Source organism: Mobula birostris, chromosome 10 (genome assembly GCF_030028105.1).
Source record: "Mobula birostris isolate sMobBir1 chromosome 10, sMobBir1.hap1, whole genome shotgun sequence".
Classification (NCBI taxonomy): Eukaryota; Metazoa; Chordata; class Chondrichthyes; order Myliobatiformes; family Myliobatidae; genus Mobula; species Mobula birostris.
Genome location: NC_092379.1, coordinates 17487049 through 17503626, shown reverse-complemented (window position 1 = coordinate 17503626; position 16578 = coordinate 17487049). Strand labels below are relative to the sequence as shown.

At 50.7% G+C, this 16578-nt stretch overlaps 1 protein-coding gene across 1 annotated transcript in view; it reads left to right on the top strand.

Moving 5' to 3' along the window:
* LOC140203537 (uncharacterized) overlaps positions 1-16578 on the top strand; it is a 55895-nt gene that overhangs the window by 24593 nt on the left and 14724 nt on the right. Inside the window, exons 4-5 of the mRNA XM_072269596.1 lie at positions 757-1001; positions 1738-3093. Of these exons, the coding sequence (XP_072125697.1) occupies positions 757-1001; positions 1738-3093 (1601 nt within the window). The remainder of the gene's footprint in view (positions 1-756; positions 1002-1737; positions 3094-16578) is intronic.

Below are 16578 nucleotides of genomic sequence, written 5' to 3'. Positions count from 1 at the left end.
TCTATCTTCGATTTCTGCGATGGATGACTCGTTCGTGAGCACTTGGTATGTTCTTTTAGTGCTTATGAATTGTACCAGATCTCATCGGTGGGCCAGAGGTGGGAAGAGTTAGCAGTTTCACACGTGTGTTTTGCTATCTGGATGACCTGCTGTGGGTCCATGGAGTTGGGGCGACAGTGTCCTGGCAGCTTAAGGTGGTTAGGCATGCCACAAATTCGCTGGCAAACCTTGAGGGATATCCTGTTGACAGGTTGCATCTTGGTCTGGTAGGGCAATTCCAACACGGGTAAAGAAGGTGGTGGACACGCAGGGAGCATAATGAAAGATATCCCACCAGAAGAGCCCATCTCTTCCTCCTCTCCCATCGCCTGAAAGCAATTACCACCAAGCTCCAGAACAACTTCTACCCCGCTATTATAACAACGGCTCCCGAGAATCATTATATGGTCTGCCTGCGCAGCACTTTTACTAAAGATAACTGCATTCTGTTATTGCTTTTCTACTGTTCTACTCCAGTGCGCTGCGTTATTATTCAATCTGTTCGCAGACAGGCTTTTCAGTGTACTGTACATGTAAACCAATTCGATTAACTGGGTCCTTTGATGTTCGTTTGGCACCGCCCGCCTACTCAGCTGACCTATCAATCAATGGTTCTTGGTTACGCCCCCTCCGGCTGTCCAAACAGCCGGATGACAAACGGGGGGGGGGCCTGAGTCCTCCAGGTGCCCGGAATGGCCAACTCGATTGTCAATCAAGAACCACGCGAAGGCCTTCTGCAACGTCACAATGAAGGGCGGGCGCTGGGGTCACGTGGGCGATCGGTTCGCCCAACGGGCGGCGTCGGCGCCCGCTTCCCAGTTGCGCGGCCCGTCACGGATTGTTGCCCCTCCGCTGGTCGCCGTTAGCGATTCCTGGCCCGCCGTTGGGTGTGAGCCCGCAGCTGGGGGCTGTCCGCCGCGCAGGTTGCCAGGGCGGGTGATTTACACTGGAGCGGGGGGCCCGTACGTCTGAGCATGCGCACTGCCCTCGGTAAGGCAACGTCTCGTGGTGCGGAGGGCGCTGGCTGAGCAGTTGGAGCTGTTTGTTGCGCGTGCTGCATTCTGGGAAAACTGTCCGCCCTGCTCCTCTTGCAGAGGATTGGAACCCCAAGTTAGTCCAGACCTCTGCTGATTGAACTTCATCAACTTGTCCTCAGTACTTTGATTTCATATCATCCGGTTTTTTTAACGCCTGTATTTACTTCCCCCCCTTTTAAATATTACAGCTTGATATGCTTTTGAGCAGAGGACAGGTATAAATTTGCTGGCTACAAGGAAGCTGAGGGAAAAGACTACATGGCTTTGGGACTTGGAACCATTGATAACCATTTATATTGGCTGCGATCTTGGGCATAGTGGTACAGGTTTTGATTTATTATTGTTACTTCTGGAATATGTGAAAAAGGTTGTGTGTTTGTGCCATCTAGACATATCATGCTGTACACGAAGTGTTAAAACAGAATCTTGTTATGCAATTTCAGAGAAAAGCTATAAAATTTACTGCCGTGAACCTATAATTGAGAAGTGTTTTGTCCTTTCAGGTATCAGTGACTCGGGTGAGAAAGATTTGTTCTGTATGACGCTGTCCACACCGGTGTCACATAGCTTAAGTGGAGCATCAGAGCAGAGAAAGTTAGGGCCAAACATTCACGCCAAGATCTTGCAGAGTGACGTGGGAGTGCTGCGATTCTATCGACAGTAGCCACCACAGGATGGAAGGAAAGCCCCTCGATATCCATGTGGATGTTCCTGCCTCTGAGGGCGGTGAGGGTGTGCAGAAGAGCAGACCTGATCGCGAGGGCCTGTTGCCCTGCACGCTGTGTGGGAAGGTGTTTGCCTACCAGTCCTTGTTGCGCCGCCACTGGCTGGCCCACACCGAGATCCGGCCCTTCATCTGCAACGTCTGCGGCAAGACCTACAAGAGTCACCAGGACTGCACTCGGCACCAGCGGATCCACACCGAGGAGACGAGTGTGGCCTGCCCCGAGTGCGGCAAGGCCTTCACCCACTTCTCACACCTGCAGGCCCACCTGCGCACCCACACCGGCGAGCGGCCCTTCCCCTGCCCCGACTGCGGCAAGGCCTTCGGCCACTCCTCCCACCTGCAGAGGCACCAACGCACCCACACCTGCGAGCGGCCCTACCCCTGCCCCGACTGCGGCAAGGCCTTCGGCCACTCCTCACACCTACAGAGGCACCAACGCACCCACAGCTGCCAGCAGCCCTTCTCCTGCCCCGACTGCGGCAAGACGTTCGGCCGCTCTTCGCACCTACAGGCGCACCGGCGCACCCACACCTGCGAGCGGCCTTTCTCCTGCCCCGACTGCGGCAAGGCCTTCGTCCAGTCTGCCCACCTCCTGGAGCACCAGCGGGTTCACACCGGAGAGAAGCCCTTCGTCTGCCCTCTCTGTGGGAAGAGCTTCGCCCGGTCGTCACAGCTCCATGCACACAGGCGGACTCACACAGGGGAGAGGCCCTACCCATGTCCAGACTGTGGGAAGTGCTTCAGCACGGCTTCAATCTTACTTCAGCACCGTCAGGTCCACACCGAGGAGCGGCCCTTCCCCTGCCCCGACTGCGGCAAGGCCTTCAAGAGCCCCGTGCACCTGAAGCAGCACCACGTGATCCACGCCGGGGAGAGGCCCTTCTCCTGCGTCGTCTGCGGCAAGGCCTTTGTCCGGTACTCCAACCTGCAGGCGCACCAGCGGCTACACTTGAGGGAGAAGAGGTTCGCCTGCCCTGAGTGTGGCAAGGTCTTCCCCCACACCACGAACCTGCTGGCACACCGTCGCGCCCACGCCGGCAAACGGCCATTCGCCTGCCCCGAGTGCGCCAAGACCTTCGTCTACGCCTCGCACCTGCTGGCCCACCGGCGCACCCACACCGGCGAGCGGCCCTTCTCCTGCCCTGACTGCGGCAAGGCCTTCACCCACTCCTCGCACCTGCAGGCGCACCGGAGGGTCCACACCGGGGAGAAGCCCTTCGCCTGCCCCGTCTGCGGCAAGTGCTTCACGTGGTCGTGGCAGATGCAGAACCACCAGCGGACTCACACGGAGTAGAGCGGTGACACTCGTCCCGACGAGGGGAGGGTCGTCTCCTGGTACAGCGGACGCTGCGTGTGCTTGTGTGTGTCTGGAGTTTCTGTGTCCGTGGGCTGATCCGATTTCCTCCCACATTCCACAAAGGTAAATCTGTTCAGTGAGTCGGCTGGGGATAGAATCTGGGACTGGGGGAGGTGAAGGGGATGTGACGCCGCTGAAAATTAGTTTCTCGTGGCCGCCATGTGTACACAGATGTGTGGCGGTGAACTTTCTGAGGAGGGTGAGAAGGCATCTGTATAATTGCGGTTGGCGATCACAGAACATGACAGAGTACAGGCCATTCAGCCCATGATATTGTATACATGCCCAGTCCCTTGTCCACCTACCTCCATTCCCTGCCTACCTCAGGGCACCTTTAACTCCTCTTGTCTCTGCCACCATCCATGGACCTGCTGCTCAGTGCAAAAAAAGATCTAAACTTTGCCCCACACATCGCCTTTGAATTTGTCCCTTCACACATCGACTCCATGGCCTCTCCTATCAGACATTTCCATCCTGGGAAAAAGCACCGGCTGTCTATGACTCTCATAATCTGACAAACTTCTATCGGGTTTCCTCTCGGCCTCTGCCGTTCCAGAGAAAGTAACACAGTTTTTTCCAGCCTGTCCTCGTAGCTCACGCCCCCGAATCCAGGCACCATCCTGGTGAACCTCTTCTGCACCCCCTCCAAAGTCTCGTCCCTCCTGGGATGAGCGGACTGCAGTCCGAGTTTCGGGATTTGGACTCGATGATGATACATTCCAGGCTGGGGTACTCTGGGTTCTCGGCGGGTGGGAGAGGTGTTGGTTGTGGGAGGCGCCGTTGGATTGGCCCAGGACGGTATCTGCGGTGTGTTTTGTAAATGTCAGTTGTGGGGCATTGGTGAAATTCTGGGCCGTGTTTTCGTGTTGTAAATCAGTGTTCTTTCAGATGCCCATTAGAACATAAACAGAACACAGCAGAGTACAGCACCGGCCCTTCAACTCTGCTGAAATTTGAACCTACTCTAAAACCAATCTGAAATTTCCCCCATTGTTCGTTCATCCTTACTGCTATCAAAGAGAATTGTAAGTGTCCCCAACGTATCTGCCTGAACCAACCCTGGCAGCGTGATTCATGACCCCACCAGTCTCTGTGTAAAAAACACCTACTCTGACACCCACCCCAAATACTTTCTACAATCATTTTAAAAATATGTCCTTTTTTTTTTAGCCATTTGCACTCTGGAACAATGTCCTTGGCTGTCCACTCTGTGCCTCTTTCCTTATAAGGTCATAAGAAATAGGAGCATTATTAGATGATTTGGCCCATCAGGTCTGCCCCAGCTTTCCTCGTGGCAGATCCATTTCCCTCCCAGCCCCAATCTCCTGTCTTCTCTCTGTAACTTTTCACACCCTGACTCATCAATCAGCTTAAAGAAACATAAAGACTTGGCCTCCACAGCCGCCTGTGGCAACGGATTCCACAGACTCGCCAGTCTCTGGCTAAAGACTCGCCTCCTCATCTCCGTTCTAAATGGACGGCCCTCTATTCAGAGATAGTTCCCTCTGGTCCTAGACTCCCCCACCACAGGAATCATCCACTCTCTCGGGACCTTTCAACGTTTGATAGGCTTCAATGAGATCCCACCCTCGTACTTCAGAATCCCAGTGAGTACAGGCCCAGAGCCATAAATCACTCCTTGTATGACAAGCCTTTTGTTCCTGGAATCATTTTTGTGAACCTCCATTCAACCCTCTCCAATGTCAGCGCGTCTTTTCTTAAATAAAGGACCCAAACCTGCTCACTGTACTCCCAAGTGAGGCCTCACCAGTGCCCTATAAAGCCTCATCATTACATGCTTGCTTTTATGTACTGGTCCTCTTGAAATGAATGCTAACGTTGCATTTGCCTTCTTCGCCATCAACTCAACCTGCAAATTAATCTTTGGGGAATCCTGCACGAGGACTTCCAAGTCCCTTTGCAGCTCAGAACTTTGAATTTTCTTCCTGACACTGTATTCCATGTGCCACTTCTTTGCCAATTCTCCTAATCTGTCCAAGTCCTTCTACAGACTCTGTTTCCTCAACACCACCTGCCCCTCCACCTATCTTCATAGTGTCCACAAACTTGGCCACAAAGCCACCAATTCCATCATCCAAGTCATTGATATATAACGTAAAAAGAGGTGGTCCCAATACCGACCCTGCAGAACACCACTTGTCACCGGCAGCCAATCAGAAAAGGCTCCTTTTATTCCCACTCTTCACCTCCTGCCAATCAGCCAATGCTCTGTCTATGCCAGTATCTTTCCTGTAACACCATGGGCTCTTTTTAAGCAGCCTCATGTACGGCACCTTGTCAAAGGCCTTCTGAAATTCCAAGTAAGCAACATTCACCGACTCTCTTTTGTCTATCTTGATTGTTATTTCTTCAAAGAATTCCAACAGATTTAGACCATAAGACATAGGAGCAGAATTAGGCCATCTGGCCCATCGAGTCTGCTCCACCATTCAATCATGGCTGATCTTTTTTTTTCTCTCCTCCTCAACCCTAGTTCCCAGCCTTCTCCCTGTAACCTTTGATGTCGTGTCCAATCAAGAACCTATCAACCTCTGCCTTAAATACACCCAACGACCTGGCTTCCACAGCTGCACATGGCAACAAGTTCCACAAATTCACCATTTTTTGGCTAAAGAAATTTCTCCGCATCTCTGTTGTGAAAGGGCGCCCCTCTATCCTGAGGCTGTGCCCTCTTGTCCTAGACTCTCCCACCATGGGAAACATCCTTTCCACATCTACTCTGTCTAGGCCTTTCAACATTTGAAAGGTTTTGATGAGATTCCCCCTCATCCTTCTGAATTCCAGCGAATACAGACCCAGAGCCATCAAACATTCTTCGTATGATAACCCTTTCATTCCTGGAATCATCCCTGTGAACCTCCTCTGGACCCTCTCCAATGCCAGCACATCTTTTCTAAGATGAGGATCCCAAAACTGTTCACAATACTCAATGCGAGGCCTCACCAGTGCCTTATAAAGCCTCGGTATCACATCCTTGCTCTTGTATTCTAGACCTCTTGAAATGAATGCTAACATGGCATTTGCCTTCCTCACCACCGACTCAAACTGCAAGTTAACCTTCGGGATGTTCTGCTCAAGGATTCCCAAGTCCCTTTGCATCTCAGATTCCTGGATTTTCTCCCCATTTAGAAAATATTCCGCACATTTATTTCTACTACCAAAGTGCATGGCCATGCATTTTCCAACATTGTATTTCATTTGCCACTCCCTTGCCCATTCTTCTAATCTGTCTATGTCCTTCTGCATCCTACCTGTTTCGTCAACACTACCTGCCCCTCCACCAATCTTTGTATCATCTGCAAACTTGGCAACAAAGCCATTTATTCCATCATTTAAATCATTTATACACAGCATAAAAAGAAGTGGTCCCAACACCGACCCCTGTGGAACACCACTAGTCACTGGCAGCCAACCAGAAAAGGATCCTTTTATTCCCACTTGCTGCCTCTGATCAATCAGCCAATGCTCTAACCTTGTTAGTAACTTTCCTGTAATACCATGGGCGCTTAACTTGGTAAGCAGCCTCATGTGTGGCACCTTGTCAAAAGCCTTCTGAAAATCCAAATATACAACATCCACTACATCCCCTTTATCTATCCTACTTGTAATCTCCTCAAAGAATTCCAACAGTTCTGTCAGGCAGGATTTTCCCTGAAGGAAACCATGCCCACTTTGTACTGTCTTGTCCTGTGTCACCAAGTATTCCATCTCCTCGTCCTTAATAATTAACATCCTCCCAACTACTGAGGTCAGGCTAACTGCTATAATTTCCTTTCTGCTGCCTTCCTCCTTTGTTAAAGAGTGGAGTGACATTTGCAACTTTCCAGTCCTCTGGCACCATGCCAGAGTCTAATGATTTTCAAAGGATCATTTCCACTGCCACCACAATCTCTAAAGCTACCTCTTTCAGAACCCTAGGGAGCAGTTCCTCTGATCCAGGTGACTTATATACCTTTAGGTCTTTCAGCTTTTTGAGCACCGTCTCTCTTGTAAAAGTAACTGTACTCACTTCTCTTCCTTCACACACTACAACATCAGGCATACTGCTAGTGTCTTCCACAGTGAAGACTGATGCAAAATACTCATTTAGTTCATCGGCCATCTCCTTGTCCCCGTTATTATCTCTCCTGCCTCATTTTCTAGCGGTCCTATATCCACTCTCATTTCTCTTTTATTTTTAACATACTTGAAAAAACTTTTACTATCCACTTTGATATTATTTGCTAGCTTGCTTTCATATTTCATCTTTTCCCTTCTAATGACTTTTAGTTGCCCTCTACATTTAAAAAAATTTCCCAATCCTCTATCTTCCCACTAATTTTTGCTTCGTTGTATGCCCTTTCTTTTGCTTTTACAATAGCTTTGGGTTCCCTTGTTAGCCACGGTTTTACTATTTTACCATTTGAGTATTTCTTCATTTTTGGAATACACATAACCTGCACCTTCCTCATTTTTCCCAGAAACGCACACCATTGCTGCTCTGCTGACATCCCCGCCAGCAGCTCCTTCCAATTTACTTTGGCCAACTCCTCTCTCATACCAGTGTAATTTCCCTTACTCCACTGAAATACTGCAACATCAGACTTTACTTTCTCCCTATCAAATTTCAAGCTGAACACAATCATATTGTGATCACTGGTTCCTAAGGGTTCTTTTACCTTAAGCTCCCTAATCGCCTCCGGTTCATTACATAACACACAATCCAGTATCGCTGATCCCCTAGTAGGCTCAACGACAAACTGCTCTAAAAAGCCATCTCCTAGGCATTCAACAAACTCACTCTTTTGAGATCCCTACAAATCTGACTTTCCCAATCCACCTGCATGTTAAAATCTCCCATGACTACCGTAACATTGCCCTTTTGACTCGCCTTTTCTATTTCCTGTTGTAATCTGTGTCCACCTCCCAGCCACTGTTGGGAGGCCTATTTATAACTGCCATCAATGTCCTTTTACCACTTGTCAGGCAAGATTTTCCCTTGAGGAAACCATGCTGACTTTGGCCTATATTATCATGTGCCTCCAAGTACCCTGTAACTTCATCCTTAACGATCAACTCCAACATTTTCCCAACCACTGAAGTCAGGCTAACTGGCTTATAATATCCTTTCTCCTGCCACCCTCCCTTCTTAAAAGGTGGAGTGACATTTGCAATCTTCCAAACCACCAGAACGATGCCAGAATCTACTGATTCTTGAAAGTTCACTACTAATGACTCCATAATCTCTTCAGCCACCTTTTTCAGAAACCTAGGGTGCACACTATCTGGTCCAGGTGACTTACCTGCCCTCAGACCTTGCGGTTTCCCAAGCACCTCTGTAGTAATAGCAACTACACTCACTTTTACACACTGACACTCTTAAACCTCTGGCACAATGGTAGTGACTTTAACAGTGAAGCCAGGTGCAAAGTACTTAAAACAGTTTGCCCGCTATCTCCTTGTCCCCCATTACTATCTCTGCAGCGTCATTTTCCTACGGTCTAATATCTACTGTCACATCTCTTTTTTTTTCTTTATGTATCTGAAAAAGCTTTTGGTATGCTCTTTGACACTATTGGCTAGCTTACCTTCATATTTCATCTTCTCCCCCCTTATGGCCTTTTTTAGTTGCCTTCTGTTGGTTTTTAAAAATTTTCCAATCCTCTAACTACCGAATAATTTGTGATCTATTACATGCCCTTTCTTTTGCTTTTCTGTTGGCTTTCCCTTCCCTTGTCAGCCACAGTTGCGTCATCCTGCCTTTAGAATATTCCATCATCTTTGGGATGCATCTATCCTGCACCTTCCAAATTGCTCCCAGAAACTGCAGTCATTGTTACTCTGCCATCGTCCCTGCTAGTGTTCCCTTCCAATCAATTTTGGCCAGCTCCTCTCTTATGCCTCTGTAATTCTCCCTCACAAATTGCAGGGTGAATCCTTACCGTTGCCTCCTAGGGTTCCATAACTTAAACTACCTAATCAAATCCAATTCATTGCACAACACCCAATCCAGAATGGCTAATGTCCTAGTGGCTCAACCAGGAGCTGCTCTAAAAAGCGATCCCATAGGCATTCTACAAACTCACCCTCTTGGGATTCAGTACCAGCCTGATTTTCTCAACCTACCTGCATATTGAAATCCCCCATGACGATCGTAACATTGCCCTTTTGACATGCATTTTCTATCTCCCACTGTAATTTGCAGCCCACATCCTGGCTGTTGTTTGGAGGCTTGTATATAACTCCCATCAGAGTCTTTTCACCCTTGCAGTTTCTTAGATCTATCCACAAAGATTCTACATCTTCCAATCCTACATCACCTCTTTCTAAGGATTTGCTTAATTTTTCACCAACAGAGCCACCCCACCCCCTCTGCCTACCTGCCTGTCCTTTCAATACAATGTGTACCCTTGCAACACACATCAAAGTTGCTGGTGAACGCAGCAGGCCAGGCAGCATCTCTAGGAAGAGGTACAGTCGACGTTTCGGGCCGAGACCCTTCGTCAGGACTAACTGAAGGAAAAGCTAGTAAGAGATTTGAAAGTGGGAGGGGGAGATCCGAAATGATAGAAGAATTCAGGAGGGGGAGGGATGGAGCCAAGAGCTGGACAGGTGATTGGCAAAAGGGATATGAGAGGATCATGGGACAGGAGGCCCAGGGAGAAGGAAAAGGGGGAGGGGGGAAAAACCCAGAGGATGGGCAAGGGGTATAGTCAGAGGGACAGAGGGAGAAAAAGGAGGGAGAGAGAAAGAATGTGTGTATATAATAAATAAATAACGAGGAGGAGGAGGGGCATTAACGGAAGTTAGAGAAGTCAATGTTCATGCCATCAGGTTGGAGGCTACCCAGACAGAATATAAGGTGTTGTTCCTCCAACCTGAGTGTGGCTTCATCTTGACAGTAGAGGAGGCCGTGGATAGACATATCAGAATGGGAATGGGACGTAGAATTAAAATGTGTGGCCACTGGGAGATCCTGCTTTCTCTGGCGGACAGAGCATAGGTGTTCAGCAAAATGGTCGTACCCCATCCGTTATTGCCCATCCTCCCTATAATTTTGGATCTCCCCCTCCCCCTCCCAGTTTCAAATCTCTTACTAGCTCTTCCTTCAATTAGTCCTGATGAAGGGTCTCGGCCTGAATCGTCAACTGTACCTCTTCCTAGAGATGCTGCCTGGCCTGCTGCGTTCATCAGCAACTTTGATGCGTGTTGCTTGAAATTCTAGCATCTGCAGAATTCCTGTTGTTTGCGTGTACCCTTTGGATCTTATTCTTTTTTCAGCTGCGACTCTGATGCCCACAACGTCATACCTGCCAATCTCTAACTGTGCTACCATACTTTGTATACTGTGTGCATTCAAATATCACACTTTCAGTCCTCTATCCATCACCTTTTTTTTTGATTTTTGTCCCCACTACACTGCAGTTCATCTGACTGACTGCAATTTTGCCCCAACAGCTGCCTGTCAACCCTGACCGTCTCACTACGCACGGCCTCTGCCTGTACCGTATTCCGTATACTGGTCACATTGTCATTTGTCCACCTCTTACATTTCAACTCATCCTGTTGACTGCAATTTTGCCCTGTCATCAGCCTCTGCTTTGCTTGGAGTCTCGCTACACACTGCCTCTGTTTGTAAACCAGCTACCCCATCCTCAGCCCTCTCACTCTGGTTCCCATCCCCCTGCCAAATCAGCTTAGACCCTCCCGAACAGCTCTAGCAAACCCGCCTGCGAGGATATTGGACCCCCTCGGGTTCAGGAGCAACCCGTCCTTTTTGTACAGGTCATACATTCCCCAGGAGAGGCCCCAATGATCTAGAAATCTGAAACCCTGTCCCCTGCACCAATTCTTCAGCTACGCATTCATCTGCCAAATCATCCAATTCTTACCCTCAATGGGACGTGGCACAGGCAGCAATCCAAAGATGACTACCCCAGAGGTCCTACTTTTCAGCTTTCTCCCTAACTCCCTATATCCTCTCTTCAGGACCTCCTCGGTTTTCCACCCTATGTCACTGATGCCAATATAGACTAATATTTCTGACTGTTCACCCCCCTCTTAGAATGTTGTGGACCCGGTCTGAGCCGTTCCAGTTCCTGGCACCTACGAGGCAACGTAGCCTCCGGGTGTCTCTACCGCGTCCAGAGCACGACGTGTCCACTCCTCCTATGGAGTGTTGGATCATCCCTTCCCTTCTGAGCCACAGCAGACTCTCCCCCCCCCCCCAGCCCCTCCCTGGTAGGTCCCCTCCCTCGGTGATATCCACCTGTATCATGTCACCTCTCTTCAGCTCAGTCAACCTTTCCTCACAGGACCTACCTTCCAACCCTGGCAAACCTCCTCTGCACCCCCTCTAAAGCTCCCTCATCCTTTCTGTACTGAGGCGACCAGAACAGAACACAATGCGCCAAGTCTGGTCCAACCAGAGTTTTATAGAGCCGCAACATTACCTCGCCATCCTGAGCCCAGTTCCCCGACTAGTGAAGGCCATCACACAGCATGGCATCTCAGCCATCCGATCACCTTGCAGGGTAATTTTAGTCATAGTCATACTTTATTGATCCCCGGGGAAATTGATTTTCATTACAGTTGCACCATAAATAATAAATAGTAATAGAACCATAAATAGTTAAATAGTAATATGTAAATTATGCCAGTAAATTATGAAATAAGTCCAGAACCAGCCTATCGGCTCAGGGTGTCTGACCCTCCAAGGGAGGAGTTGTAAAGTTTGATGGCCACAGGCAGGAATGACTTCCTATGATGCTCTGTGTTGCATCTCGGTGGAATGAGTCTCTGGCTGAATGTACTCCTGTGCCCACCCAGTACATTATGTAGTGGATGGGAGACATTGTCCAAGATGGCATGCAACTTGGACAGCATCCTCTTTTCAGACACCACCGTGAGAGTCCAGTTCCATCCCCACAACATCACTGGCCTTACGAATGAGTTTGTTGATTCTGTTGGTGTCTGCTACCCTCAGCCTGCTACCCCAGCACACAACAGCAAACATGATCGCACTGGCCACCACAGACTCATAGAACATCCTCAGCATCGTCCGGCAGATGTTAAAGGACCTCAGTCTCCTCAGGAGACTTTGCCGTATCTATGGGCATAAACTGCAAGCTCCCTCTGTTCCTCACACTGCTGACAATCCGGCCGTTAACCCTGTGCCCTGCCTCCATGTTCAAACTGTCAAAGTGAGTCATTTCACACTATTCCAGATTGAACTGCAGCTGCTACTTCTTGGCCCAGCTCTGCATCCTGTCAAAGTCCCGATGTAACCAACAACAGGCTACAGTATCCACAACACCGACCCTCATGTCATCTGCAAACTTACCAACACACCCTTAAACTCTGTCATCCAAGTCATTTACAAAAATCACAAAGAGCACGAGTCCCGGAACAGAAATAGCAATCAGAAAGTTAATTACTGGCAACAAATCCAGAGTGGATCTCCCTCCAGACCATCCTATCACACACTCCCGGGGTCAGACATAGAGTGAAGCTCCCTCCACGCCGTCCCATCACACACTCCCGGGGTCAGACACAGAGTGAATCTCCCTCCACACCGTCCCATCACACACTCCCGGGGTCAGACACAGAGTGAAGCTCCCTCTACACCGTCCCATCACACACTTCCGGGGGTCGGACACAGAGTGAAACTCCCTCCATGCTGTCCCATCACACACTCCCGGGATCAGACACAGAGTGAAATTCCCTCCGCACCAGCCCAACACACTCCCCGGGTCAGATACAGAGTGAATCTCCCTCCACACCGTCCCATCACACACTCCCGGGGTCAGACACGGAGTGAAACTCCCTCCACACCATCCCATCACACACTCCCGGGGTCGGGCACAGAGTGAAACTCCCTCCACACCGTCCCATCACACACTCCCAGGGTCGGACACAGAGTGAATCTCCCTCCACACCGTCCCATCACACACTCCCGGGGTCAGACACAGAGTGAATCTCCCTCCACACCGTCCCATCACACACTCCCGGGGTCGGACACAGAGTGAAACTCCCTCCACACCGTCCCATCACACACTCCCGGGGTCAGACACAGAGTGAAGCTCCCTCCACAGTGTCCCAAAACAATGTCCCGTGGTTAGGCAGGGAGCAAAGCTCCTTCTACAACAGCCCGTCACATGCTCTGCAAGTCAGACATAGAGAGAAGCTCCCTCTACCTGTAGTAATCCAGCTAGTGATATCTTGATGGAAGAGTTCCACACAGATCCTCCAAAATCCTCATAGACACGCTCACCACAAATGTATGCTCCCCGTCTGTCCAGTCTCCTTATAGCTCAGAGACACAAGTGGTTCTGTGGGTGCCAGAAATCTTGAGCAAATGTGCACAGAGTGCTGGAGGAACTCAGCAGCTCAGCAAGCATCTATGGCAGGAAATAAACAGCCAAAGTTTGAGACTGAAGCCCTTCATCGGTACTGGAAAGGAAGGGGGCAGCGGTGGGAGAGGGGAGGAGCAGGTTAGAGAGTACAGGTGAGGTGTAGGAGGGTGGGTGGGTGGGTATGTGGGGGGTGGACGATGGGAGAAACTGGTGGTAACAGGTGGACTGTACAGGTCTAGAGAAGAATGAATCTGAGCGGGTAGGGACAGTGGAGAAGAGGGGACCGGACGGAGGTGATGGGCAGGTCATCAGGGTGAGTGAGGAGGAGAGAGTGACTGAGAGGGTCACCAGAACAGGAGAATAATATTTAACTTATAACCTTCCCCTGCGCCTCCTCTCCATTACCACTCAGAACCCCAAACAGTCCTCCCCGGTGAGGTAACGTTTCACTTGCGAGTCTATTGTATCTGGTGGTCCCAGAGCGGCCTCCTCTGCATTGCTGACACCCAAAGGAGATTGGGGAGCAGTTTCTTCCAACACTTTCACACTTTCAGCCACAAAAGGCAGGATCAGCCGCTGTCCAGCCATTTCAATTCAACTTCCCATTTCCTACTGATGTGTCTGACCAAGGCCAAGTTCAGCTCCGAGCAGCAACACCCCAAATTCTGTCTTGGTGGCCTCCAACCTCAAAGTTGAAGGTAAATTTAATATCAACGTACAGATATCTCACCACGTAAAACCTTGAGATTCATCAGGAACTCCGATAGTGAAAAAACACTACACGCAAATAACTAAATAGTTAAATAAATTACACTGGGAGCATGAGTTCCAGAGTCCTTGGTCGTGGAATTCGTTCAGAATTGATGAGTGAAGTTATGCACGCTGGTTCAGGAGGCTGATGGTCGAAGGGTAATAACTGTTCCTGAACCCAGTGATGTGGGTCCTGAGGCTCCAGTACCTCGTTCCCAATGGCAGTGTTGAGAAGGGAGGTATCCTGGGTGGTGGGGGTCCTTACTGGCACGACCAGCACTTCCTCCAGCTTCTGGTAGTTTCTTCCCCTCTCTCGTCCTGTCTCCTCGACCCCTCTCTCCTCCTGTCTCCTCGACCCCTCTCTCCTCCTGTCTCCTCGACCCCTCTCTCCTCCTGTCTCCTCGACCTCTCTCTCCTCCTGTCTCCTCGACCCCTCTCTCCTCCTGTCTCCTCGACCCCTCTCTCCTCCTGTCTCCTCGACCTCTCTCTCCTCCTGTCTCCTCGACCCCTCTCTCCTCCTGTCTCCTCGACCCCTCTCTCCTCCTGTCTCCTCGACCCCTCTCTCCTCCTGTCTCCTCGACCCCTCTCTCCTCCTGTCTCCTCGACCCCTCTCTCCTCCTGTCTCCTTGTCCCCCTCTCCTCCTGTCTCCTCCTCCCTCTCTCCTCCTGTCTCCTCCTCCCTCTCTCCTCCTGTCTTCTCATCTCCTCTCTCCTCCTGTCTCCTCATCCCTCTCTCCTCCTGTCTCCTCGTCCCCTCTCTCCTCCTGTCTCCTCGTCCCCTCTCTCCTCCTGTCTCCTCGTCCCCTCTCTCCTCCTGTCTCCTCTTCCCCTCTCTCCTCCTGTCTCCTCTTCCCCTCTCTCGTCCTGTCTCCTCCTCCCTCTCTCGTCCTGTCTCCTCCTCCCTCTCTCGTCCTGTCTCCTCCTCCCTCTCTCGTCCTGTCTCCTCCTCCCTCTCTCGTCCTGTCTCCTCATCCCTCTCTGCTCCTGTCTCCTCGTCCCCTCTCTCCTCCTGTCTCCTCGTCCCCTCTCTCCTCCTGTCTCCTCGTCCCCTCTCTCCTCCTGTCTCCTCTTCCCCTCTCTCCTCCTGTCTCCTCGTCCCCTCTCTCCTCCTGTCTCCTCGTCCCCTCTCTCCTCCTGTCTCCTCGTCCCCTCTCTCCTCCTGTCTCCTCGTCCCCTCTCTCCTCCTGTCTCCTCGTCCCCTCTCTCCTCCTGTCTCCTCGTCCCCTCTCCTCCTGTCTCCTCTTCCCCTCTCTCCTCCTGTCTCCTCTTCCCCTCTCTCCTCCTGTCTCCTCTTCCCCTCTCTCCTCCTCGTCCCTCTCTCCTCCCGTCTCCTCGTCCCTCTCTCCTCCCGTCTCCTCGTCCCTCTCTCCTCCCGTCTCCTCGTCCCTCTCTCCTCCCGTCTCCTCGTCCCCTCTCTCCTCCCGTCTCCTCGTCCCCTCTCTCCTCCCGTCTCCTCGTCCCCTCTCTCCTCCCGTCTCCTCGTCCCCTCTCTCCTCCCGTCTCCTCGTCCCCTCTCTCCTCCCGTCACCTCGTCCCCTCTCTCCTCCCGTCACCTCGTCCCCTCTCTCCTCCCGTCTCCTCGTCCCCTCTCTCCTCCCGTCTCCTCGTCCCCTCTCTCCTCCCGTCTCCTCGTCCCCTCTGGCCTCCTCTCCTCCTGTCTCTTCTATTCCCCATTCTGGCTCCCTTCTCATCCCTTCCTCTCTGCTGTCATGATCTGACCATAACCTCCCTCTGGATCCTCTCTTCCTTCCCCTTATTCCTTGGTCCATGGTCTATCCTATTAACTACCTTATTCTCTTGTCATTTACCTCTTCCACCTATCAGCACCAAACTTCTTACAACATCCCCAGTGCCCCAACTCAACTTCCTCCTTACCTGGTCTCCCATATCACCTTGCAACTCGTGTTCCTCCACCTCTCCCAACACCTAATTCTGGCTTCTACACCCTTCCTGATGAGGGTTCTGAGCTCAGAACTTGTTGGTGAAGATGTCACCTTAAGGTCTTGTACAGTTGTACCGCTGCAGGGAAAGGGGGTGGGGGTGTGATGGATATTCAGTTTCCTGGGCCCGAGAGTCTTCTTACCAACCTCAGCTTTCTGGCTCAGGACTATGACCTTTTCAAAGGGTCAGAGTCGTTTGTGAGAAAGTTAAATTTATAACAAATATTCCTTGCTCAGCTTTTTGTTGTAAGCGAGAACCAGTCTTCAGTTCTTAATATAAATTGCAAACAGTAATCAGTTTGAAGTTAAAAGCACAACTTTGCAAACAACAGTTACAGAGCACAAGCTGCTCCCCCAGGGTGGGGAAAGGGGT